We start from the raw sequence: 26944 nt of genomic DNA, 5'->3' as shown, positions 1-26944 counted from the left end.
GACATACTAACACTGTGACTAACATCGTTTGAGTGTTTAAATTTAACACTAAAATGGGAGATTTTTGTGCTTTTCATATTGCATTACTTTATTCATCTGTTTGTGCATCGCTATAAACTTTTAAAAATAATGGTTCTTTATTGGCATTAATGATTCCAGAAAGAACCTATAACATCTATGGAACCTTTAAGTTTATATATATATTGGGAAAATATTCTAAATTCTTAAAAAAAACCTTGCAATTGTTAATTTGCTAACCCTACTTGTATTGCTACCTACACTGCACTGCTAATTATATATTTATAACATATAATTGTATAAATATGTCCATGTTCAAAAGATTATGATTTATATGATGTCCTGCAAATATCAGTGCTTAAACATCTTACCACCATTGTAAAACAATGTACTTTGCATCCTTCAGTTAATATGCAGATGTGCTGCTTTATGACCAATGTGAAGAAAATGCTGATGATGACTATAAGATTATAGATGAAGATGAGTCGACTCTGTCTCTGACTTAACTTAAAATAACATATAGCTTAAACAAAAAGCTTATCTGTTTGTACTCTGCATAAGGATGGTTTAAGTTTCATCTGTGCTTACTTCCTCAAACTTAGGCCTACTTCACAGCTTCACAGCAGAAACTATGTTTTTAATGATTTGGTTACATAGAATGCCAAAACAGAAGTGTATGTGCTGGCAGAAGTTTCTCTTCTGTTGCAGAGATCATGCAAGAGTTTTCATACAGTGACATTTTTCCTTTATGTTATAGATTTTAAAGAAAAATTTTTCCATCCCTGCTCCAGCACTCCACCCTGGTATTTTTATGTAATCCTAAATGCCTTGATTAGCAGGGTTGGCTACACCAGAAAAAGAAAAAAAAAACTTTTTCCCAGATAAAACTGTCTCTGTTATGTATGTAACCCTCAGGAGGAGCTAAAGGAGGGAACCCAGACGGCAACAGGCTGGGTCGTGACGTCTCTGTCAGGTAACGAGGATAACATGTAACTGAGACGTTACCTTTCAGTTGGCCAACGTCACATTGTATGGACTGGCTGAATAGGTCAACATATGGAATGTATCTAGGGTGTGTCCAGCCTAGTTAAGGAGGAGAACGACGACACCACACGCGATCATTCATGACTGACAGGCTTTTAGGGCGATAACTTGGAGCTGTATATTATTCAAGTGATCGCTATGCCAAAGCTGCATTCATATAGCCTACAGTAAGTTGTATCTAGAGACTACAGTTAAGAGTGGGAGAGTGGTCCAACTCTCTAAAAGTGGATTGTACCTGTGCTGGGCCTGGGAGATGACTCAAAGGCTCTTTAAAGATACGACTAACGTTAACTCAGAGCACAGTTGAATTACTAATGAATTCAAATCGATGACACTGACTCTCCAGTCCATCATCATGTGCATTGGTCAGGACATCTGCAACTTTTAAACCAAATAGACTTCACTCTACACGTCCCTGTTAGCTGCTTAAAGAGGTCTGAATGAACAACTAATCACTTTTGACTTTGCTAAGAGAGTTATGTTCTATAATATGTACTTCACGAAAGACATACTGTAGTTCTCTATGACATCAAAGCACAAAACAAAAGTAAGCGCACTGTTGTTGTTGGATTATCGTACAGTATTTATTAATTACACATTTTTGTCTGTGGTGTGTGTGCATTAATGTGTGTCAAATGTCTGCTAATTGCAATGCTTATTCCGATCACTTATATTGGGCACTTTTTGCCCTTACATTGGCCTATTTTTACTGATATTAAAAATGATGCATGTGTTTTTCCAAGGGTTAAAGTCATCATTTTGTTTCTTGATTGCCATTTGAACGTTTCCACCTGGACATTTTACTCAGTCTCATTTGCCAAGCAGCGTTATTTAGAGAAACTGCTTGACATCAACCCATACGACCTGCCACCCTGGCATCATCGGTTTATAGTATCAGTGCCTATACAATACAATGCATGTGTTCTGAAGCTGTAAGTCATTAGAAGTCAAAACATGACCTGTTACACAACAAAAGTACATACATTTAATTCCAAGCTATGTTTAAATTTCCCTTTGTCTGCAGCAATTGCCCGTCTGCTTGCCATTCATTCAGCCTAATCACACCTGATCTGCCTGTAAAGCTCCATTAAAAACATGATATGAAAATAAAATTGAATTACAATTATAATTATATTTAACAATTTAATTTGTTTATTTTTCTATAACAATGTGCATTAGAACTGTAAATAAAACTAATAAAAATGGAGTGCAACCTTACTTTGGCTTGTATGACTCGCAGTTTGTGGGTTTGTAAATCTTGTACCCAACCATGGCAGAATTGTTCTCAACTTAAGCTTCTAATGACTTAAAGCTTCTGAACACTTGCATTAGGCACTGCTCTCTCAGTCACAATATCAAAATAACCATGGCAACAGATAGCATATCCTCCCAATGTGGTGGCGCCTTCCTGAAAAGCAACACTGCATGTTGATGACATGACGCAGGTTGGCCAATGCCAAATGAAAACAATTAATTCACCAAATGCAAGTACACTCTTAGAAGAAAAGGTTCTATATAGAACCTTAAAAGGTTCTATTGGCACTACATAGTTAGAACCCCTAAAAGGTTCACTGCAAAAAAATGCTTTTCTTACTTTTACTCTTACTTTTTGTCTTGTTTCTAGTCCAAACATCTAAACATTCTTAAAACAAGAAGTATTTACTAGAAAAGCAAAAGTAATTGTCTTATTTTGGGAAATAACTTAAAATGAAGAGAGTTTTTGCTAAGATAAGAAATGCATTTTTTTCTTTGATAAGAAATGCATTTTTTCGCAGTGTTCTATATAGAACCCTTTTTAAGTGCCAAAAGGGTTCTTTCTTGTCATTATAGAACCCTTTTAGTATAAAAGGGTCTTTGGAGTATACTCAACTATACTTCTATATATAACCTTTTAAGGGTTCCAAATACGTATTGCCGATAGAACCTTTTCGTCTAAAAATGTAATTTATTTTTAACATAAAGCACAATTAACCAATTAAACAATATTTAGCAGTATTAGAAAAATAACATTTAACAGTTTTAAAATGAATTTGAAGAAAATATACAGCATAAACATATTGTACAAATTGAATAGATAGCAAACAACAGTCACACCAATATTATATATATATATATATATATATATATATATATATATATATATATATATATATATATATATATATATATATATATATATATATATATATATATATATATAATATTCCAATATTATTTCCAATACTTTTTTTTTTGTCTCATTTAGGGGCACAGACAGACTAGTTCCTCATGGGCCTTCTCACATATATGGACTGTTATTTTCAGTTGTTATCAAAGCACCATCAGTGCTTTTGAGCCAGGAAATAGCCTCTTAAATTCATAGGCACTTTGAAGGACAAAGCAACGCAAGGACTGCAATGTCAAGACCTTATCTTCTCATTTTGATGTTGGGTAAATAGAATTTTCTTTTTATTATAGATTAAAATATAGTTATATTCTTCTAGGCCTACTGCATGTCACAATGTAACATTTCCATCCTTAATCAATCCGTCTATTTAAAGACTATAAGTCTTGCAATAGGTTACATCTTTTTCTAGTTGCTCTAGTTTTTTGAAGGTCTTGGTCTTGGTCTTGGTCTTGTCTCGGTTTCAGACTTAGAGGACTATGGATTTATCTCAAGATCAGTCAAAAAATTGCTAGGATGATCACTAAATTCCTGGTGCATTGTCTGAGTTAACATCATTAATGTGATTTGATGTAAAACTTACTGCTTGAAATGCAATCAATAACTATCATGTGATTTATTTTGTTACTGTGCTGTTGGGTTCAAAAGCAATGCAGCATTGTCTCAAAATTTATATAAATGGCCAAAGAACTTTAGCTGTTTTTACGTAACAGAATATAATTAAGCAATATCATAAAAGCAAGAGAGCTGGGGCCTATTGCACAAAACTAGGATAAGGGATTAAGCCGGGATATCTTGGTGATCTCTTCATCTGTATGCAAAATTTAGTACACCGCTGTCATGTAAACGTACCCTGAAGGCACACTCACACCAAGAACGATAACGATAACGAAAGATAACTGTATATTAGCAGATAAATTGAGCCAGGATCACCAAGATATCCTAGTTTTTACCCTTATCCTAGTTTTGTGCAATAGGCCCCTGTTTTCATGAATATAAGCATGATTGCTAATTTAGCAATATTTTGTTATTAAATCAGCTGCTTTGAACAAATAAATGATTCCGTGAATGTTAAATTATGTTAATGTTTTCATGTTAAATTAATTTTAAAGGGGCCGTTTTTTTTTAGCTCCTTATTATGTTTTCCCCTGTTCAAAGGATTCCCCCCACGACTGTTAATTGATAGCAGAATTTCAACCAAAGTGTCCAACACAGACCCGCCCTAAGCGAGCTCATCATAGTTCGCCATTGTTGATACACTTAAGCAGAATGCTGTCCAAGCGATTGTGGGGTTCTGTTCTTGGGTTTAATAATGAACACAGCAGTCATTTTGATGTTCCTAAATCTAAACCACTGAAGACACAGTGGCTGAGATTTCGAAGGGAATATTCCCCTGATCAACGTTGATCAATGCTTTTATGTTGGCACCACAAACCATTTCTCACCAGACTGCTTTATAAATGAGGGTCTGTATAAAACAGGTCTGAATAAGGTTGCATTTACACTGCAGGTCTTGTTGTAAAATTCCGATTTGGTGACTATATACAATTTTTTTGACAACCCACTTACATCATCTTTTCAAAAGCGACCCATAGCCGATATTTGCATTTACACTGTACACTGGCAAAACAGCCCAAGACGTTCTTAACCAGTGAAAGGAAGTAAAACAGCGCGATATGCAATGGACGCCGACAAAATGATTGCACAATGTTTTGCTGTCTGCACTGTTCCACACATCTTTAAAGGTCGGCAAAACATTTCTCTCTTAAGGCGGAGAAAAAGAGGAGAGCCCTTGACGGGGTAGCCAGGTTTTCACAACAAAACTCGCCCTATTGCCACTCAAAACTGTGTTAAAGTAACCCAATTCCGCATGAAAACCACAGACTTGGCAACACTGACAGTTTGTGTCCACCATTCGCCTCCGTCCTTTTTTCAATGACGTACAACTCGCATTTACTGGGGAATATCCGATTTGACCGCTTACATGGCAGACGCTAATGCACGCATCCGAATCATATCGGATTTATTACCACATATGAGTGAGGCCTGAATCCGCAGAATTAAGCAGTTTTTTTACTGCTTACACATTTCACATGTCATATCCGATCTGTGCCACATGAGAGGAAAAAAATCGGAATTGGGTCACTTGAACCATGCAGTGTAAATGGGACCTAAGAAGCCACTCCTGAAAAAAGGATCGGTAATGAACTCAGTTACTTTCGTAACCTCGGTTCCCTGAGAGAGAGGGAACGAGTATTGGGTATGGGGAAAAACTCCTTTTCTCAAGAATATAAAGCAAAACTTTATTAATAAAGGTATCCATGTAAAGCGCAGTGCAGCTGCACGGCAATAGCCCAGCGCTCTGAGCGCTCTGATTTTAAGATCGACTGAAGCGATACCTGAGAAGCATGAACACGGCACGGAACGCAATACTCGTTACCTCTCTCTCAGGGAACCGAGGTTGCGAAAGTAACCGAGTGCGTTCCCTTTCGAGAGGTTCCTCGTATTGTGTATGGGAACACAATGTAAAGCGCCGTGTGTGCTGACTGACCCAGTATACTCAAGCACATGTCAAAAAAAACCTAGAGAGACCGACATAGACATAGTCGGATCTATGGTAGAGTGAATGGTGCTTTAAGGACTAATGTGTACAGGCCGACACGTAAGGCAATCTGTTTGCCAGGGTCAAGATAGAGCCTAGATGGAGAGAAGCCCTGCTTGTAGAGCTGGGACCTCCAGTTTGTAGAATCTGATAAAAGTGGACGGAAAGGCCCAGCCTGCCGCTGCACAGATATATTTCAAGGAAATGCCACACGACCAAGCCCAAGATGAGGCCATGCCTCTAGTGGACTGGGCTTTAACGCCTATAGGGCAGGTTAGGTTTTTAGACTCATATGCCAGCGAGATCGCGTCCACTATCCAGTGTGAGAGTCTTTGCTTCGTGACAGCACAACCTTTAGTGCGGCCGCCGAAGCAGACAAACAGCTGGTCCGACTGCCTGAAGGGGGAGGAGCGCTCCAGATACAGTCTCAATGCTCTGACCGGGCAGAGTAGATTCGCGTCCTGTTCACCCTGAGACGTGGGTAATGGAAGCAGTGTAATAACCTGTGCTCTAAAAGGGGTAGAAAGCACTTTGGGTATAAAACCATGTCTCGGTTAGTTTTTGGGCCCGAACTCGAGACAGGACGGACTCACTGAGAGTGCGTGTAAGTCACTCACTCGCTTAACCGAGGCCAGAGCCAGCAGAAATGCGGTTTTGAGTGATAAGAGCTTTATGGTCGCGGTCTGGAGTGGCTCGAAGGGGGGACCCTTCATGGCCTCTAAAACCACAGCGAGGTCCCAAATAGGGACGAGGGGGGGCGAGGGGGGTTCAATCTCCTAGCCCCTTTAAGAAAACGTACAATGAGCTCACTTTTCCCTAGTGAATGTCCCGCGATCTGAGCATGGTTAGCTGCTATGGTGGCGACATAAACTTTGAGCGTGGAGGGGGAACGACCGGCGTCCAGTAGCTCTTTGAGAAAAGCGAGCACTTCTGCTGTTTCGCATGAGCGTGCGTCGATGTTTCGCGCAGCACACCAGTTAGAAAACACCGACCACTTCAGAGTATAGAGCCGCCTGGTCGCGGGGGCTCTAGCTTCCGAAATAGTGTTCATAACTCTGTCAGAGAGGTTTTCGGATACCCGTTGATGGGCCATATGTGGAGGGCCCATAGCTCGGGACTGGGATGCCAGATCTTCCCCTTCGCCTGCGTGAGGAGGTCTTTCCTCAGCGGAATGGGCCATGGGGCTGTGTCTGACAGCTGGATCAGATCGGAGAACCACGTTCGGTTCCTCCAGAGCGGGGCTATTAAAAGCACCGCGGATGCTGTCTCCCAGATTTTCTTGATGGTTTGTGGTAGCATCGCGATCGGGGGGAAAGCATATAGCGGGAGACTGGGCCAGACATGTGCCAGGGCGTCCCTGCGTTTGGAGAAAAATATTGGGCAGTGAGTGTTGTCTTCTGAGGCGAAGAGATCTACTTTCGCTCTGTCGAAGGTGTTCCAAATTAAACGAATCGTTTGTGAGTGAAGAGACCATTCCCCTGGGAGAATGGGTCCCCTGGATAACATATCCGGACCCAGATTCAGAATACCTGGCACGTGAGCCGCCCTTAGGGAGCTCAGGTTGTGCTCTGCCCATAAAAGGAGATGCTTCGCCATGCGGTGAAGAGAATGTGATCTCAGGCCGCCCTGATGATTTATATACGCTACCACCGCCATGTTGTCTGTACGGACCAAGACGTGGTGGTTCTTTATGTGTGGAAGGAAAGTTTTCAGCGATAAGGCGACCGCTTTCATCTCTAGACAGTTTATGTGCAGCCGTTTCTCTGATTCTGTCCACAGGCCAGAGATCGGCTTGCCCTCGTGTAGGGCGCCCCACCCTCGAGTGGAGGCATCTGTCGAGACCACTTTCAACTTCGTAACCGTGCCCATAAGCACGCCCCTCTGTTACGATCAAAGTTACGATCAGGTTTCGATGAGGAATGCAAAGCAATCAATAGTTCCAGCATTAAACACCATTAATTTCAGTGTAGTTCATCTCAAGCACACTCGCTGGAAAATTGATGAAATTACTGCATATTTTGAGATTTTATGGCATTATTGTCCTCTCAGGAATATTGATAGAAGATGTATTTTATGAGGCACGTTAGAGTTGATGTATATTGTTATATGATAGATCGTCAGACTCTAAGGGTCTGTTCACACCGCAAGTCTTAATGCTCAATTCAGATTTTTTGCTCAGATCTGATTTTTTGTTTGGCTGTTCACATTACCTTTTAAAATGTGGCCTATATCTGATTCCAGTGTGAACTGTTTGAGGTTTCAAACTAACCCGCATGTGCAAAAGAACAATATCAATGACATCAGACACAGCACGCTGTTGCACTAAAGTTTGGGAGGTTATAGAGGAAGTAAGCATTTTCGCTTTTATTTAAAAATGTTTGTGTAATGGAAGCCATAAAAGTAATGAGCAGGAGCTGAAGAGAGGAATGAAGAGAAAGAGAGCAAAAGTAGTGTTTTTGGCCTTTTGTCTCCTTCCTTTGGCACTGAAGCCACGTTCGTCTGTGTCCCCCTTCTTCCATTTCGTGTGCTTTCAAAAACGGAGAGGTTACGGTAGGATCCTTCTACTTAAGCTTGAATTGAAGTATCTCCCCATATACAAATTAGGTCTAACACCTCACTCTCCCTCCAAAAACTCGCTCCATTGCTGTTCTCCATATCTAGTCAAGTTTTTAATGTTACTGTCTGTGTCTAGGGCTAACTCGCCAGCGCATAATTGTGACAAATGTCGACGTAGATTGACGTAAAAGTCGCATCAAATCTGCCTTGGTTGTTCACACTGCAGCCGCATTGGAAAAAATCAGATCTGGGTCTGATTCATTTCTCAACTTTTCAAGCGCCAGCACAGGCGTCATCCAATCAGATCGCCGTATGCAAATATTCTACAGCAGACGCTAGCCAATTGCGTTCATTACTGCTCCGCGAACCATCCAGACGCAGCTCCCGGACCAGAACGTGATATTCTTCCCGCTGTCGGCGCTTTTTCAGGATTTAATGTACTTAACAGCTTCATGCACCTGTGCAGTGCACTGACAACAACTACACGGGCAACGCACTCACACATACAACCAAATCGGCATCCATTTCGTCTCTCTGACTAGCTGTCATAAAAAGGCGCTTTTCTAAATTAGGTTAATAAAGAAATGAAACGAAATATCACTACTTTGACATTAAAAACAAAACTGAACTATTTTAATGGCTGCAACAATGTAAAAAAATAAAATAAAATAAATAAATAAAAAACACGGGCTCCAGCCGGACTCGGGCTGAGAATTTTGATAAGCTGTCGGTTTTTACTAAGGAAAATGACTAAAATAGTAACTCACAGTGACTTGGATAAGTAACTTTAATCTGATTACTGGTTTGGAAATAGTAACGCGTTAGATTACTCGTTACTGGAAAAAAGTAGTCAGATTAGAGTTACTATGTAACGCGTTACTGGCATCACTCACAGCAAAAACGTCAGTGTTATTTCAACTCCCATAGTGTTAAATTTAACACTTATATAATTCTCACCAGTTTAGAGTTAGAATAACACTTTGGATAGTGTTAATATTTTAACTCCATAATAGTGTTAAAAATGTAACACCTAGAGTGTTGTTTCAGAACACCATTAAGAGTATTTTTTACACTAAACATGTGTAGCTCCCTTACTCTTAAAGTGTTAATTTAAATCATTCAGTGTTATTTTATAACACCTTAAATAGTATTTTTAACTCTGAATCGTGTTACTCCCTTACTCTTAAAGTGTCAATTTAAATCATTCAGTGTTATTTTATAACACTTAAAAGTGTATTCATGACAGTTTTCTTACATGCAATGTTCTGAAAATGCTTTTTTACTACAGGAAAAAATAAATAAACATATGAAGAATAACTTTTTTTTTAATAGACAAAAATATCCAAGCACAACTGAACTCTGCACATTCACAGAGAAAATAATGGTACAACAAAAGTCTGTTCATTGTAAAGTCACAAAATAAAGAATGCAAAGAGTTGTTTTAACAAACTAGTTCTTTATTAACGAGCAAGACCCTTTACATCACGGAAGGTTAACTTTTAAAATAAACAAATAAGGCACAGTATAGGCATTTCTGTCATCAGAATTATATTAAAGCTGCTTATCAAGCAGTGTGTGATACTTCAAGTCCTGCATGTCAGTGAATATATGTCCTGTGTCAGTGAAGTTGGTTTAGTACCTTCAACTCTGCAACAGAACAGCAGTACTTGAGTCAACACAACATTCAGCAGATGAAAAACAGTTGCAGGATATCTGTGGATCAGGTTGTGTCCAGCTGCTAACAGTACAGTTCAGTGCATAGTTGTTGTTTCACATGCAGAGCAGGGAAGGTTGTGTAGATCCAACTCTCTCGGAAAATCCTGGAATGCTGGTTCCCTAGACAACACAAAACCAGACCAATTACAATTAATATTATTTGTATTTTATAAATACAGCAAGTTTATGGTAGCCTGGCTCTGCCCTCCTACGTACTTCTGCTCAATTTTCATTTTCCTTCAGTACTACGTCTGGGACTGCTGTGTACGTTAGGTTTTCTCCAAACAAATTTTTACCGGTCCAATCAGCGAACAGAGGGAGTGGCTGAGAACGATGACGTTGATGTCGAGCGCTAGTTTGAGATGTAGTTCAGTAATGGCGGCGGAGAAAGATGCAAACTAAACCATTCATTGCATTGTGGCACCGCTGCCGAATTTCCAGCAGTTAAAGCCGGAGCAATAACAGTCTTTGCTGGGGTTTGTTGGTGGCCATGATGTTGTGGCCCTCCAACAGGGTAAATTCGGGAAAAGTTTGATTTTCCAGCTTGCTCCGTTAGTGATGAAGGAGTTCCTGAAGCTATTCGGACAGTAACTGTTTCTCGTGGGGTCGGAAGGTATTGCTATCATTTAAGTTACAGGGACTGGTCAGTTATTTTATTGCCGTCCGTCTCTCACCACCCACGTAAAAACCCCCGGCCGAGTTACCTACTGCTTTTGACAAACACAACGTCGTGTGGTGATATAATAGCTGTCCGAATCCACATCTCTGAGTTTTCAACAATATATCACTTCAAAATTCACTGTTTGTAATCATTTTTGACCACTGCAGAACACCATACGGTTGCTTTGATGTTATTAGGATAGCCTTGTATTTCCTTAAAATGCTGGCAAGTATTTAGAAGAGCAATATATTTCATCGCCGCTCAAACAAATTAAAATAAAAGCATTTAAACATTTGAATTGGTCCATTATTTATATCAGCATTTATTATCATACCAAGCATATGACATTTTATTTACAGCATACAATGATGTTACGGACCACGTGAGTGCCGCGTTTCCGATTACAGAGTTCCCGATCACAGAGTTAGGTTTTATTCTATAGTTTTATTACTGAGGTGGCATGCACAGATGCACTTTTATTTTGTCGGATTTCCATTAGTGAAACAGGCGAAGGACGCATTACATACGTCACGACCAAACGATAGCGATTGGTTATGGCAGATCCAGAGTGGCTCAGGGCAGATCCAATAGTTTTAAACCTCAACAGGGTGCCCGCCTTCGCGGAAATAAACCCTTGTCAATGGAGAGTGGCCAGACTCTATGTACAAATGAAATGTACAAGAGTCTGGTAAAACCAGGCTAAGTTTATGGTAGAAAACTTGCTGTATTTAAAGGGTTAGTTAGTTCACCCAAAAATTAAATTTATGTCATTAATGACTCTCCTTAATGTTGTTTCACACCCGTAAGACCTCCGTTCATCTTCAGACACAGTTTAAGATATTTTAGATTTAGTCTGAGAGCGTATCTAAGTGTATGCACACTATACTGTCCATGTCCAGAAAGGGAATAAAAACATCATCAAAGTAGTCCATATGAGACATTGGTTAGTTGATTAGAATCTCTTGATTAAAATACATTTTGATCCAAAAATAACAAAAACTACGAATTTATTCGGCATTGTCTTCTCTTCCACGTTTGTTTTCAAACCTCAAATAAAGATTCAAACGGTCATGAATCAGCGTATTGATTTATGATTTGGATTATGTGTCAAACTGCTGAAATCACATGACATTGACAACATGAGGGTGAGTAAATGATGACAGAATTTTAATTTTTGTGTGAACTATCCCTTTAAGAAATCTCACTTACTAGTCAGCTGCTGGAATGATTTTTGTTCCCTTCTTCATGACTTTGAGATAGGCAGAGATTTCCCAATCTGCTGGGTATAAAATCAAACAGAAAACATCTACCTGTCAAATCATGAAAACAATTTGTTTGACTTTTTTAGTATTTGTAATTATGTTAGCCAAATACCAACAAAGCTATGATTATTTTTGAATTTTGTGCCCATGATTCTTTCATAAGTTATCTGTTAAATCTTACCATAACCAGGGAGGTTCTAGTCTGTAGTCTTCAAGCACCAACCCCGGGCCTTACTTGATGCATTATAGAAACACTCCTAAAAACACAAATAGAAAAAACAATTACATTTAAACATGAAGGCATATCCAAACATTAACCAAAAGTTAAAATGATAAATACATTTTGCATAAATATTTAATATGAAAGAATTACTTACCCATTCTAAAATTATTAGTCTTCCAAATAAGGAAGGATTGAGGAGTTGTTCTTCTGTTTTTTAGTCATATGGTAGGTGTGCTGGCAAACAAGAATAAAAGATAGTTTGAGGATAAAGAAATACTTTAAACAGTCTTAAAGCTACACTGTGTAACTTTTTTAGTTTATTCTTAGCTAAAATCACTTAGTTCTTTCAAAAATATATGTGCTCATTAATGTATATTTACTTCTTTCAAGTAATAATGCATTCTCGTAATTTTATAATATACCATTGAAAATACATACCGGTACGTGTTGAGGGTTCGGATGGCGGTCGCCATGTTGCTCCTCCATCTTGAAAGTACATTTGCCAAAGAGGGACATACCCGTAAATTCAAGCTTCGCTTTTCGCGTTTTTACACTCGATGGCACCGTGTCGAATGTGAAGAGGGGGATTGCTTGAGGCTGCTATATGATGATGGAGGATCACTCTTGAGCCCCTTTCACACTGCACGTCGGACCCGCAATATTCCCGGAACATTGCCGGGTCGCCTTCTGTGTGAAAGCAACCACGTCCCGGAATTGATTACCGAATTCGACCCGGGTCGGGGACCTATTAACATTGCGGAATATGTATCAGAGTCGCCAAGGAAGCGGAAAAGAGAATTAAGACGGCAACGCAACGGGCAAATCAACGAGACAAAAGTAAATATTGGAGTGGCCTTTCCAAGATGGAAAGAGCTCATGAGGAGCAACGATTTTAAAAAGAACGCCGACGTTGCCTGCTTTCTTCTCGACAGGTAATATTAATTCAGCCTATTTGTGTATATTGGAAGTTTTATTGTTACTTGGCTAATTATATCATGGTGTGCTGTGCATAACACTAGAACGACGTCTAGGATAGTTTTCCTCGCGTCAATGATGAAAAAGTATTGTTTACCTTATAACATAAATCCGTGTTCTATGACGGATAACATGAGATTAATATTTGAATTGCATTATAATTTGTTTGCCTTACGCTAGTGGTGTTGTACAATATACAGAACAATGATAGCACTGATAAAAGTTACTTTACTAAGAGCTTGCATTCGTCTGGTAACCTGATAGCTGATGTTAGCAATGAACTGGTTATTATTCAGTTCTATTAGTCATTTTACATAGATTAATTTGATCATAGATCATTTGGTAAATTAAATAACTGCAAATTATAATAGTTTTCAAAAATTACCTCATCACTTGAGTTGACGCAACACTCACCGAAGAGGTCGAACTGAAAGCCATGACTAAATCGGCCACCGTAGGAGTTGAAACGAAATCGAAATTGAGAGGAGCAAAAACTATTATTCACTGGATGGTCATATACCTTTTCACCACTAGATGGGAGAAAATATCACACAGTGTAGCTTTCAGACAAATACAATCAGAGTTATATTAAAAACCGTCCTGGCTCTTCCAAGCTTTATAATAGCAGTGAATGGCTGTTTCTATTTTGAATCCATAAAAGTGCATCTATCCATCATAAAAGTGCATCCATTCTTTAAAAAAAGTGCATCTGTCAATCATATATATATATATATATATATATATATATATATATATATATATATATATATATATATATATATATATGGTCCCCAATTGAACATTTAACATTTTCTAGTGACTGATCACATCTAAATGTTTCAGTTTCCCAAATTGAATTTCAGTGAACTAAATTGCATCAATTCACAGAAATTTAATTTGGGGAAAAATGTTCAATTGTGGAGACATGATTTTTTTTAATGTTAGGTAAGACGAAGGTGTTAGCTAACACTACAACAAAAAGTTACCAAAGGCTTAAAAAACTGTAAATTTTAGGGGGAATGTTTTTTACATTAAGATAGAAAGAACTGTCAGAAGCTTAGTGATGGTGATGTTAATGTAAATCATTAATTATATAATTGTCAGTACAATATTTTTAATTGTTGCTGTTTTTCGTCTCAACAGCCAGTACTCTAACTTCTGGAGCTGGTAAGTAACACACTGTAAGTTTTTGCTAATTTGCAAGTTTAGCATGTTGTAAGATGTGAATTGAGGCATAATATATTTTTTTTTAGGTGGATATAGCATCAGGCTGGTGAATGGCAATAATGAATGCTCTGGGAGAGTTGAGATCCTTCATGATGGACGTTGGGGAACAGTGTGTGATGATTCCTGGGACATTGAAGATGCTGCTGTGGTTTGCAAACAGTTGGGATGTGGAGGAGCTGTAAACTCCAATGCTAATTTTGGCCATGGAACCGATCAGATCTGGTTGGATGAAGTGAAATGTTTAGGAAATGAATCATCCCTCTCACAGTGCTCACACAATGGTTTTGGAGTAAATGACTGTAGTCATCGAGAAGATGCAGGTGTTGTCTGCTTACAGGGTAAAAGTATAAATGTTTTCCCCAGATCCAAGATAGTTTTATAAATCTGCTGTTTTGCTTGTGATGAAAATAGTACCAAAATGATTAAAAACAACATAAACTTATGCTATCCCAAATAATTATTATAAAAAAAGAGAGAAAGCAAAAGGGCTATGCAAATTTGTGGCTTTGCTCATAACAATGTCAAACACATGGAATATACAGTATACAAATATTTACGTAGTTTTTAATTACACTGTACTTACATTTTTAAGACATAAGATTGGTCAATGGGTCTGATCATTGCTGTGGAAGAGTGGAGACCCGCTATAATGGCCAGTGGGGAACCGTGTGTGATGATGACTGGGGCATGAATGATGCGACTGTGGTGTGCAGACAGTTACAGTGTGGCTCGGCCATCAGCGCAAATGAAAGTGCCGCCTTTGGTCAAGGCAGTGGATCGATCTGGCTGGATGATGTTGGATGTTCAGGTGGTGAAGAAGCCCTCGCCCAATGTTCACACAGAGGAATAGGAAATCACAACTGTGGTCATAGTGAAGATGCTGGTGTTGTTTGTTCAGGCAAGTCAAATCTTTTGCATCTTGACATTACATGAAGCTGAATGTATTTCATGACTTTCATCACATCTTAACATGCCATTTTAAAAGGTTAATGTTTATTTTCCAGGTGCCCTGCAGAAGCCCACTCTTTCCCTGATCTCCACATATGCAGCTGTTTCTTCTGGAGAAAACCTTCAGTTCAGATGCACAACACCTAAACCAAGATGCAATGCTAATGCTGAATTCCACCTCTTCAAGAACGGATCATCTGTATCCTCCCAGAAACGTGTATCTGATGTGACTTTTGACCTTGTTAATGTAGGCGTCTCTCATCAGGGCAGCTACAGCTGTGATTACTCCTACCAAAATATAAAGTCACCTTTGAGTAACACTGTTAAAGTCACTGTGGGTGAGTGTGTTTAATCTGGTCTCATTGCCTACATCAAATAAGTACATTAGTTGCATGAAAGTGAATTCAATCTGTATTGATGTCTTATTTTTATCTGTGTTTGTGCTGCTGATTTGTAAATCAACTGTGAATTAAATTTTGATCCTGTAAAGATGCAGTTTTTGAAGCCAATTTTATTGGTTTAAAGTTATTTGAATTTAATGCTTCATGTATGCTTTTTGTTTTCTAGTGCACTTGCAGAAGCCCAGCATTCCCCGCATTGCTCCTGATGGAGGGTTTGACATGGGGCCTCAGGGGCCAGTGATCACCAGGGGCCACAGTTTCACTATCATCTGTTCCACTGAATCTCAGTATCCTGGAGGCTCCTTCAACCTGTTTAGGGAATCAAATATTACCAGCATTCAGTCAGCTGTCGATCTCTCTGCCTCCTTCTCCTTTCCTGAGGCAGATTTTTCACACGAGGGAAACTACAGCTGTGTTTATGAAGTCACTTTGTCCTCACGCACCTTCCGTTCATCTGCCTCTGAACTGCTGGCCATCACTATCACAGGTATTGATGTATTTTTGTGTTTGTGCTGCTGATTTGCAAAAGGGCTGTGGATTAATCCTGTATGTGGCTTATTTAAGGTCAAAAACTGTCCAGATACGGTTTACAGGTCCATTTACAACCCTAGAAATTGTCCCTAGGATGTACTGCTCTGTTTTTGCCTTATTTAAAAGGGTCATGAATATTAATCCCGAGGTCTGCTCTGATTGCCTGTTTCACTGCACATCTAACACATGTATACCATCCGTCATGGCAATGATTTTACAATGATAGCTTCTTAACTTTGAATCACGAACTGAACTGGGTAGCACGTAAATATGTTGTTTACAGTACCGTTACAGTTTGACAGTAGAGAATTGATTTAAAAGTCAATTTATTTAGGCCAACAAAGTAATTTAGAAGCCACTCAAAATAGTCAGTGTCAAGTTTACTACTCACCCGCTGTAAAATAATCATACTTCAGTTCTCAAAAATGTATATTTATTTAACAAATTGACTAGAAGCCTTGTTAAATTATTATTTTTTCAACTTGGATGGTGGAGAAGGTGACGTTAGCTACAATAATCGAGTGAGCGATCTGTAAGCAACTAAACAGTTAGTAAACGTAGTTAGCTTCTGAGTTATGTGTTAATGATGAAATGTAGGCTAATTTAGATTTCAATCCGTCAAAAGGGATCGACATACGTATCTACTGTTGTATTTTATGAAAAAAACTGGCAGGAAATAATATTAAGCTTTGTCATTTGACAAACTGTTATGTGTGCTACTTGGAGTTTCCAGCATCTTGCGTTAGATCTAGACAACAGGGGGGATATTATCGTAATGTTGTCTTATGTAATGGCAAAATAATAAACTCTGTCGCTTCACTGAATAAGAGACAAACATTAGCCAATTATAATTATAAAGGTTTATTTAATAAAAAAGTTTCTTGCAAGAAAGAGGCACGGTTGATGTAACCACCAGGCCACACCAAGCGTACACTGAAGTCATAACAGAAATCACAATCTCTTATAGTGTTGGCAGCATCCTCCCCTCTCAGTACATTTCCATACAGGCCGTTGTTTAAGTCAGGATGCCCCGTAGCCCATGTATAGATCATAGTACACGTATGTCATGTACTGCATATCTCACACCATGGGAAGGTAAACATATGGCTATACCAAGATTTGCATTTTGCCACCACACTTACTAAGAATCTTTCAATTTAATCAGAAATGGGTTCAACAGTCAAGAAGTGGATAAAATCACTACTTACTACTTGCAGGAATACGGTTGGAATCTGCCATTTCTTCAGTTATAGATGCTGAGGGAATCCTGCTATATTGCCCCAGGTTCGAAAAACTGTCCGTGGTGAAATGGGCAGAGCAAACAAACAACTTTGAATTAAATTGTTGCGGTATCTGATTGTAAATAAACATCAACCATGACTGTTGACGTTATTTATCTGTGGGAAGGCTAAGAAAAGTCCTCACGTCCCCTGCACAGCCTGGAACATGACATTTGTGTCCATGATCTGCTGTTTTCGCAATCCTCGCGTGACGCTTGTTTATCTGCTGAACTCCCGACGGCTGCGCACTGCGCAGTTCCGCCTGACAATGAACATTGGCTGACATGCAAATGTTGGGGGGCGTACATATTAAGGATCCCTGCGATTGCGTCACAGGTGGCGTCATGTTGAAAATAGCTTGTTTTTCCATGGTGTTTTTCACAAACAAGATTTACATATGAAGGATGAGGCAATGGTGTTTGAGACTCACTGTATGTGATGTCCATGTACTGAACTCTTTTTATTTTACTATGGCAAGGTTAATTCAATTTTTCATTCTAGGGCACCTTTAAATCTGTTTGAATTTAAAGGAGTCATATGATGCTTTTTAATTTTCTTTTCTTTTAGTGTGTAATGTATCTGTTTGTGCAAGAATACAATCTGTAAAATTATAAAGCTTGTAGTCTCCCACAAAACGATTTATTCTATCTAACAGAGAACACTAATCCATACCTGTCAAGTATCCCGTTTTGGCCGGGAAAGTCCCGTATTTTACCCTTCTTCCCCGCCGTCCTCCCATATTAGTATTTTCCTGTATATATCCCATATTTTAACATGCGTTATTAAAAAATAATAATACCGGAGGAATAAAACAAAAACATTTCCAATCTGAGCTCTGTAACTAGCCTCGCGATAACTGCCATCTGCAGTAGCCTACAGTACTGTAGGTGGCCATTGTCGCAAGGTTAGTGTGTGAGGTCAGATGACGAGTGACAACGCGGGAAAAAACAAAAACAAAACAGAGACGGATGATGGACAACGATAGAGACGGAAGGCACTCCTGCCAAAAAAACATAACCCTCGTGTAAATACCATGATTAATGGGACAGCGAATTTAATTTTCTGAAGAGGAGCAGGGTGGGGGACAGTCACGCGTTTTGTAACTGCGACTTTAGCATTTCACATCCATATCATGTGCGACAGCAGAGGATCTTTTAAAGTGACAGTAACCACTTATAATGACAATGTAAAGAACAAAAGTAATTGCTCACTAAATATGCTCTGCTCTTGACTAAATAACTTCAGTACCTTTAATAAGGATTAATCTATAAATAATTAATAACGTATGCAGTGCAAACTGATAACATTGTATATTTTCCACTTGTAAAGTTGTTATACAAGTAGGAAGAGCACAGGTACAAATTAAAAGTATTATTATTATGAGTCTTTGTGAGAATTTATGCCTATCTCTTCAATCCAGAGCTGCCTACAACGTCTCAATTGAAGACCAGATATTACTTCCACCACTGTCAACGTCACAAAGTGAAATTAAAGCATAAAGTGATTGTAAGATCAATGACAAAAAGGCAAAATAAAGGGTTTTTGTTAATTGTTGTGTTGTCATCATGTTGCAGAGATGCTGTTGGTTTGGATGAGAAAGCAAAACCCCTATTGGCCATTCAAAAATGGACGGAATTAGGACTCAGTGATTAACATTTATTTATAACATGGTTCCTAAGCAGTACAACCCAAAAGTTAGCTTGTGTACAGCACATTTTATGGAGGACAACTTTTTGATTTGGAAGAGTACAATGGCAGCCATACACACCTCAATAATTTAGATGATCTGCTTGATCATCCAGAATGATCTCATTGATCATTTTCAGACTCTTACTCAAACTGATACATTAATTCAGATTACATTATGAATTGTGTGTTTACAATTGTATTAGAAGCCTTGGAAGCTGAAACTTGTGATAATGGTAAGAAGCGTTATATTTCTGACACATGCTTGAAGTGTTTGGCCAATCACAACGCACTGGGCTTTTCGGAATGCGGGGCTTTGTAAAAAATCTGCATGTTTCAGACAGACAGAGAATAGAGGAGCTGCAATAATGTGCAGTATGTGAAATGTATTAAATGATGTCATTATTACAACCAAAAACAAAACAATGAACTTTTAAAATAGCATATGACTTCTTTAAGGCTTGAAGCTCTGTAACCATATAAATGTATTCATGTATTCTCATATTTTCTAGTGCACTTGCAGAAGCCCAGCATTCCCCGCATTGCTCCTGATGGAGGGTTTGACATGGGGCCTCAGGGGCCAGTGATCACCAGGGGCCACAGTTTCACTATCATCTGTTCCACTGAATCTCAGTATCCTGGAGGCTCCTTCAACCTGTTTAGGGAATCAAATATTACCAGCATTCAGTCAGCTGTCGATCTCTCTGCCTCCTTCTCCTTTCCTGAGGCAGATTTTTCACACGAGGGAAACTACAGCTGTGTTTATGAAGTCACTTTGTCCTCACGCACCTTCCGTTCATCTGCCTCTGAACTGCTGGCCATCACTATCACAGGTATTGATGTATTTTTGTGTTTGTGCTGCTGATTTGCAAAAGGGCTGTGGATTAATCCTGTATGTGGCTTATTTAAGGTCAAAAACTGTCCAGATACGGTTTACAGGTCCATTTACAACCCTAGAAATTGTCCCTAGGATGTACTGCTCTGTTTTTGCCTTATTTAAAAGGGTCATGAATATTAATCCCGAGGTCTGCTCTGATTGCCTGTTTCACTGCACATCTAACACATGTATACCATCCGTCATGGCAATGATTTTACAATGATAGCTTCTTAACTTTGAATCACGAACTGAACTGGGTAGCACGTAAATATGTTGTTTACAGTACCGTTACAGTTTGACAGTAGAGAATTGATTTAAAAGTCAATTTATTTAGGCCAACAAAGTAATTTAGAAGCCACTCAAAATAGTCAGTGTCAAGTTTACTACTCACCCGCTGTAAAATAATCATACTTCAGTTCTCAAAAATGTATATTTATTTAACAAATTGACTAGAAGCCTTGTTAAATTATTATTTTTTCAACTTGGATGGTGGAGAAGGTGACGTTAGCTACAATAATCGAGTGAGCGATCTGTAAGCAACTAAACAGTTAGTAAACGTAGTTAGCTTCTGAGTTATGTGTTAATGATGAAATGTAGGCTAATTTAGATTTCAATCCGTAAAAAGGGATCGACATACGTATCTACTGTTGTATTTTATGAAAAAACTGGCAGGAAATAATATTAAGCTTTGTCATTTGACAAACTGTTATGTGTGCTACTTGGAGTTTCCAGCATCTTGCGTTAGATCTAGACAACAGGGGGGATATTATCGTAATGTTGTCTTATGTAATGGCAAAATAATAAACTCTGTCGCTTCACTGAATAAGAGACAAACATTAGCCAATTATAATTATAAAGGTTTATTTAATAAAAAAGTTTCTTGCAAGAAAGAGGCACGGTTGATGTAACCACCAGGCCACACCAAGCGTACACTGAAGTCATAACAGAAATCACAATCTCTTATAGTGTTGGCAGCATCCTCCCCTCTCAGTACATTTCCATACAGGCCGTTGTTTAAGTCAGGATGCCCCGTAGCCCATGTATAGATCATAGTACACGTATGTCATGTACTGCATATCTCACACCATGGGAAGGTAAACATATGGCTATACCAAGATTTGCATTTTGCCACCACACTTACTAAGAATCTTTCAATTTAATCAGAAATGGGTTCAACAGTCAAGAAGTGGATAAAATCACTACTTACTACTTGCAGGAATACGGTTGGAATCTGCCATTTCTTCAGTTATAGATGCTGAGGGAATCCTGCTATATTGCCCCAGGTTCGAAAAACTGTCCGTGGTGAAATGGGCAGAGCAAACAAACAACTTTGAATTAAATTGTTGCGGTATCTGATTGTAAATAAACATCAACCATGACTGTTGACGTTATTTATCTGTGGGAAGGCTAAGAAAAGTCCTCACGTCCCCTGCACAGCCTGGAACATGACATTTGTGTCCATGATCTGCTGTTTTCGCAATCCTCGCGTGACGCTTGTTTATCTGCTGAACTCCCGACGGCTGCGCACTGCGCAGTTCCGCCTGACAATGAACATTGGCTGACATGCAAATGTTGGGGGGCGTACATATTAAGGATCCCTGCGATTGCGTCACAGGTGGCGTCATGTTGAAAATAGCTTGTTTTTCCATGGTGTTTTTCACAAACAAGATTTACATATGAAGGATGAGGCAATGGTGTTTGAGACTCACTGTATGTGATGTCCATGTACTGAACTCTTTTTATTTTACTATGGCAAGGTTAATTCAATTTTTCATTCTAGGGCACCTTTAAATCTGTTTGAATTTAAAGGAGTCATATGATGCTTTTTAATTTTCTTTTCTTTTAGTGTGTAATGTATCTGTTTGTGCAAGAATACAATCTGTAAAATTATAAAGCTTGTAGTCTCCCACAAAACGATTTATTCTATCTAACAGAGAACACTAATCCATACCTGTCAAGTATCCCGTTTTGGCCGGGAAAGTCCCGTATTTTACCCTTCTTCCCCGCCGTCCTCCCATATTAGTATTTTCCTGTATATATCCCATATTTTAACATGCGTTATTAAAAAATAATAATACCGGAGGAATAAAACAAAAACATTTCCAATCTGAGCTCTGTAACTAGCCTCGCGATAACTGCCATCTGCAGTAGCCTACAGTACTGTAGGTGGCCATTGTCGCAAGGTTAGTGTGTGAGGTCAGATGACGAGTGACAACGCGGGAAAAAACAAAAACAAAACAGAGACGGATGATGGACATAACGATAGAGACGGAAGGCAGAGGTTATTATAGTTTTGCTTTTTTAAATTAGTTTTTATTTTATTATCGTTTTCAATTTTGCTACAAATTTCAGTTTAGTTTTAGTTAGTTTTACAAATGTTTTTGCTAGTTTTAGTTTAGTTTTTATTTTGCAAATACATTTCTATTTAGTTTTTATTTATTTAGTTTCAGTTTTAGTTTTAGTAATTATAGTTAAGCAGAGTTACCATAGTGAAGTGTAGAGACCAAATCAAGGTTTTTGATTTCAGCAAAGTTTAATGTTTGCACAGATTAGAGTTTAATCTTACTAAACATCCTTAAGTGAAATCACTTGATAAACAAGCATTATTGTTTAAACCCAGGACGGTCTTACAAAACATGCATAAAGTCGGGTCTTCACCTTTGAGCAAAAAAGCTTGAGTCAAACTATGACCTATACAAACAACGATCTGGAGATTAAAAATTAAATAATTTTTTTAATATCAAAATATAATTTATATTTGATTTTTTTGACATAGGCTAATACTCAGAGGATCTATCTTAAAGAACAAAATAGATGCAACGTAAAATATAAAAGTAAAAATTATAAATTCCAGACAAACTCACTCATAACAGATGAAATATTGTTAAACAATTAAAAGCTTATTTTAATTTCTTCAGTAGTACAATGTAGGCTAGCAGTGTCTACACACTGTTTTGCTGTGTGTGTGTGTGTGTGTGTGTGTGTGTGTGTGTGTGTGTGTGTGTGTGTGTGTGTGTGTGTGTGTGTGTGTGTGTGTGTGTGTGTGTGTGTGTGTGTGTGTGTGTGTGTGTGTGTGTGTGTGTACATGTTTTTCTAGCCTGGTGAGGACTTCAACCTGAATGCACACAGACTCATGGGGACTCGTGTCACCGTGGGGACCTAAATTGAGGTCCCAATGGGTACAAAAGCTTATAAATCATACATAATGAGTTCTATTGAAAATGTAAAAATGTAGAAAGTTTCCTGTGATGGGTAGGTTTAGGGGCAGGGGGATAGAATATATGGTTTGTATGGTATAAAAACCATTACGTCTATGGCAAGTCCCCACAAAGATAGCGCACCAGACATGTGTGTGTGCGTGTGTGTGTGTGTGCGTGTGTGTGTGTGTGCGTGTGTGTGTGTGTGTGTGTGTGTGTGTGTGTGTGTGTGTGTGTGTGTGTGTGTGTGTGTGTGTGTGTGTGTGTGTTTGTTGTGCTATAATTGTAAAGGGGACCAATGTCCTCACTTATCTAGTAAAATATTATGATAACTGACTAGTAAGGACATTTGACTGGTCCTCACTAGATAAAAAGGCTTATAAATCGGCCAAAACATGTTTTTATTTAAATCTATTGTTTTGCACGTTCTTGGGATGGGTAGGTTTAGGGATAGGAATTGAGTTAGGGGATATAAAATATCATTAACCTGATATAAAATCAATGGAAGTCCATGCAATGTCCTCACTTATATAGCGAAACAAACGTGTGTGTGTGTGTCCTGGTATTCCCTACTTTGTGGGGAAATGTCTCCACACAGATAATAATATTAGTAGTAAATGATTATGATAACACCTTTGAGCCTGTCAATATTATGCAAACATGAAATCTCAAACGCACAGTAGGCTAGTAACGTTATTTGCTACTATAGTTGCTGACTTTTGCGCCTGCGTCTCTCGTCACGTAAGAAACGGCATTCTAAAACAGTGAGCTTAAAAGAAGTTCAACGTGCATCTCATTACCTTGTGTTATTTCCCCTTTCACTGCCGCGGACGCATTGATTCTTTGTGAACTGCCGTTTAAGACTAGCGATGTGTTGACTGTCTGCACGCGTCCGTCACAGGACAGCGGTTTATCTCCTCAGATTATTTCATGCGCAGTAGCGCGATATACAGACACTCCCTCAACCGCCACAGTCAGATTTTCCACCACATTAAAGAGAGCTTATTAATAACGAAAACGAATATTTATTTTTGCCAATTATTATTTTATTTCAGTTAGTTTTTTAGTAAGAGTAGTTAGTTTCGTTTCGTTTTAGTTTTTTATTTATTCAGATTTTTAAATTTTATTTCAGTTTACGAAAATGTTTTTTGACCAATAGTTTTAGTCTTAGTTTCAGTTTTCGTTTACGAAAATAACCTTGGAAGGCACTCCTGCCAAAAAAACATAACCCTCGTGTAAATACCGTGATCAATGGGACAGCGAATTTAATTTTCTGAAGAGGAGCAGGGTGGGGGACAGACATGTAACTGCGACTTTAGCATTTCACATCCATATCATGTGCGACAGCAGAGGATCTTTTAAAGTGACAGTAACCACTTATAATGACAATGTAAAGAACAAAAGTAATTGCTCACTAAATATGCTCTGCTCTTGACTAAATAACTTCAGTACCTTTAATAAGGATTAATCTATAAATAATTAATAACGTATGCAGTGCAAACTGATAACATTGTATATTTTCCACTTGTAAAGTTGTTATACAAGTAGGAAGAGCACAGGTACAAATTAAAAGTATTATTATTATGAGTCTTTGTGAGAATTTATGCCTATCTCTTCAATCCAGAGCTGCCTACAACGTCTCAATTGAAGTCCAGATATTACTTCCACCACTGTCAACGTCACAAAGTGAAATTAAAGCATAAAGTGATTGTAAGATCAATGACAAAAAGGCAAAATAAAGGGTTTTTGTTAATTGTTGTGTTGTCATCATGTTGCAGAGATGCTGTTGGTTTGGATGAGAAAGCAAAACCCCTATTGGCCATTCAAAAATGGACGGAATTAGGACTCAGTGATTAACATTTATTTATAACATGGTTCCTAAGCAGTACAACCCAAAAGTTAGCTTGTGTACAGCACATTTTATGGAGGACAACTTTTTGATTTGGAAGAGTACAATGGCAGCCATACACACCTCAATAATTTAGATGATCTGCTTGATCATCCAGAATGATCTCATTGATCATTTTCAGACTCTTACTCAAACTGATACATTAATTCAGATTACATTATGAATTGTGTGTTTACAATTGTATTAGAAGCCTTGGAAGCTGAAACTTGTGATAATGGTAAGAAGCGTTATATTTCTGACACATGCTTGAAGTGTTTGGCCAATCACAACGCACTGGGCTTTTCGGAATGCGGGGCTTTGTAAAAAATCTGCATGTTTCAGACAGACAGAGAATAGAGGAGCTGCAATAATGTGCAGTATGTGAAATGTATTAAATGATGTCATTATTACAACCAAAAACAAAACAATGAACTTTTAAAATAGCATATGACTTCTTTAAGGCTTGAAGCTCTGTAACCATATAAATGTATTCATGTATTCTCATATTTTCTAGTGCACTTGCAGAAGCCCAGCATTCCCCGCATTGCTCCTGATGGAGGGTTTGACATGGGGCCTCAGGGGCCAGTGATCACCAGGGGCCACAGTTTCACTATCATCTGTTCCACTGAATCTCAGTATCCTGGAGGCTCCTTCAACCTGTTTAGGGAATCAAATATTACCAGCATTCAGTCAGCTGTCGATCTCTCTGCCTCCTTCTCCTTTCCTGAGGCAGATTTTTCACACGAGGGAAACTACAGCTGTGTTTATGAAGTCACTTTGTCCTCACGCACCTTCCGTTCATCTGCCTCTGAACTGCTGGCCATCACTATCACAGGTATTGATGTGTAAGAGTCTAAAAACATGCTGAACTGCTGGTAAACTCTAAAAAGTTTAACTCAAAACTGTGTGTCTGTCTCAGCCTCTCTGCTTCCTGTCATTGGTGCTTCGGTGTCAGCCGTGCTGCTCTTATTGTCTGTCCTTATAATCATCCTCTTGTGCAAGAGAAGACAAAAGCAAAGGAATGAGGAAACTCATTTTAAAAAAGGTATTGTACCATTTCATAAAAACATTTTTTTTTATTTCCATCAACACTGTCTTTATTATCAATTCCTTTAATAATTATTGAATGTCCCTTCATCTCAGCAATGTCTTTAGGTGCAGCTAATTATGCAGGTGGATCTCATGACAACAAAAATGAAGATGATGATGAGGCTGATTATGAAAATGTACAATTTGAGGAAACCATGGATCATGATGATTCTGAGCAGGACTATGTCAATGTGGACTCAGACCATTCTGAACAGGACTATGTCAATGTGGACACGGATGACTCTGAAGAGGACTATGTCAATATGAATGGTATGAAGAATAAAAGTGTGGTAGACAAATCTAATGAAAACCTTTATGAAAGTGATAAATAATGAGTGCACCCCAAATACTATAATTAATCCAAACAGATGATTTGAAAAAGACTCGATTGAACTGAGACAGGGAGACAACAGATGACTACAATCTTGCAAAGCTTTTGTGCTAAATATAAGTGGTGCTACAATCCATCCATTCTGGGGCTTTAGTGTTCATGTTCCTACTGATAGGCCTATATTTTGTTTATTGTATCCAGTGATGCAAGTGATTTCCCAGTGATATCAGGCTGCCTTACTATCACGTAGTAACAGGTGAAAGGGAGC

At 38.5% G+C, this 26944-nt stretch overlaps 1 protein-coding gene and 1 long non-coding RNA gene across 2 annotated transcripts; one reads left to right on the top strand and one right to left on the bottom strand.

Moving 5' to 3' along the window:
- Positions 1-3451: 3451 nt before the first annotated feature.
- Positions 3452-26677, top strand: LOC137048915 (uncharacterized). Its single transcript, XM_067427261.1, has 10 exons — positions 3452-3492; positions 14365-14388; positions 14475-14786; positions 15041-15346; positions 15453-15734; positions 15964-16284; positions 19807-20127; positions 25771-26091; positions 26176-26301; positions 26400-26677. The coding sequence occupies exons 1-10, from the start codon at positions 3459-3461 to the stop codon at positions 26675-26677; spliced, it is 2325 nt and encodes a 774-aa protein (XP_067283362.1). The 5' UTR covers positions 3452-3458.
- Positions 9950-12464, bottom strand: LOC137041193 (uncharacterized). The gene is made up of 4 exons (XR_010898063.1): positions 12401-12464; positions 12205-12280; positions 11971-12037; positions 9950-10220 (listed from the first exon to the last, which is right to left on the bottom strand). It is a non-coding gene; the product is annotated as an uncharacterized lncRNA (long non-coding RNA).
- Positions 26678-26944: the final 267 nt, after the last annotated feature.

This window comes from Pseudorasbora parva, chromosome 2, assembly GCF_024679245.1.
Source record: "Pseudorasbora parva isolate DD20220531a chromosome 2, ASM2467924v1, whole genome shotgun sequence".
NCBI lineage: Eukaryota > Metazoa > Chordata > Actinopteri > Cypriniformes > Gobionidae > Pseudorasbora > Pseudorasbora parva.
This window is presented reverse-complemented; position numbering and strand designations above follow the sequence as displayed.

What these genes read in the sequence shown, in the direction of transcription:
- LOC137048915 (XM_067427261.1), top strand. Translation starts at nt 3,459, where the DNA reads ATGTCAAGACCTTATCTTCTCATTTTGATGTTGG. An exon ending in AGGTGTTGTCTGCTTACAGG is followed by an intron (nt 14,787 to 15,040) that starts GTAAAAGTATAA and finishes TACATTTTTAAG; the next exon opens with ACATAAGATTGGTCAATGGG. An exon ending in TGCTGGTGTTGTTTGTTCAG is followed by an intron (nt 15,347 to 15,452) that starts GCAAGTCAAATC and finishes TTTATTTTCCAG; the next exon opens with GTGCCCTGCAGAAGCCCACT.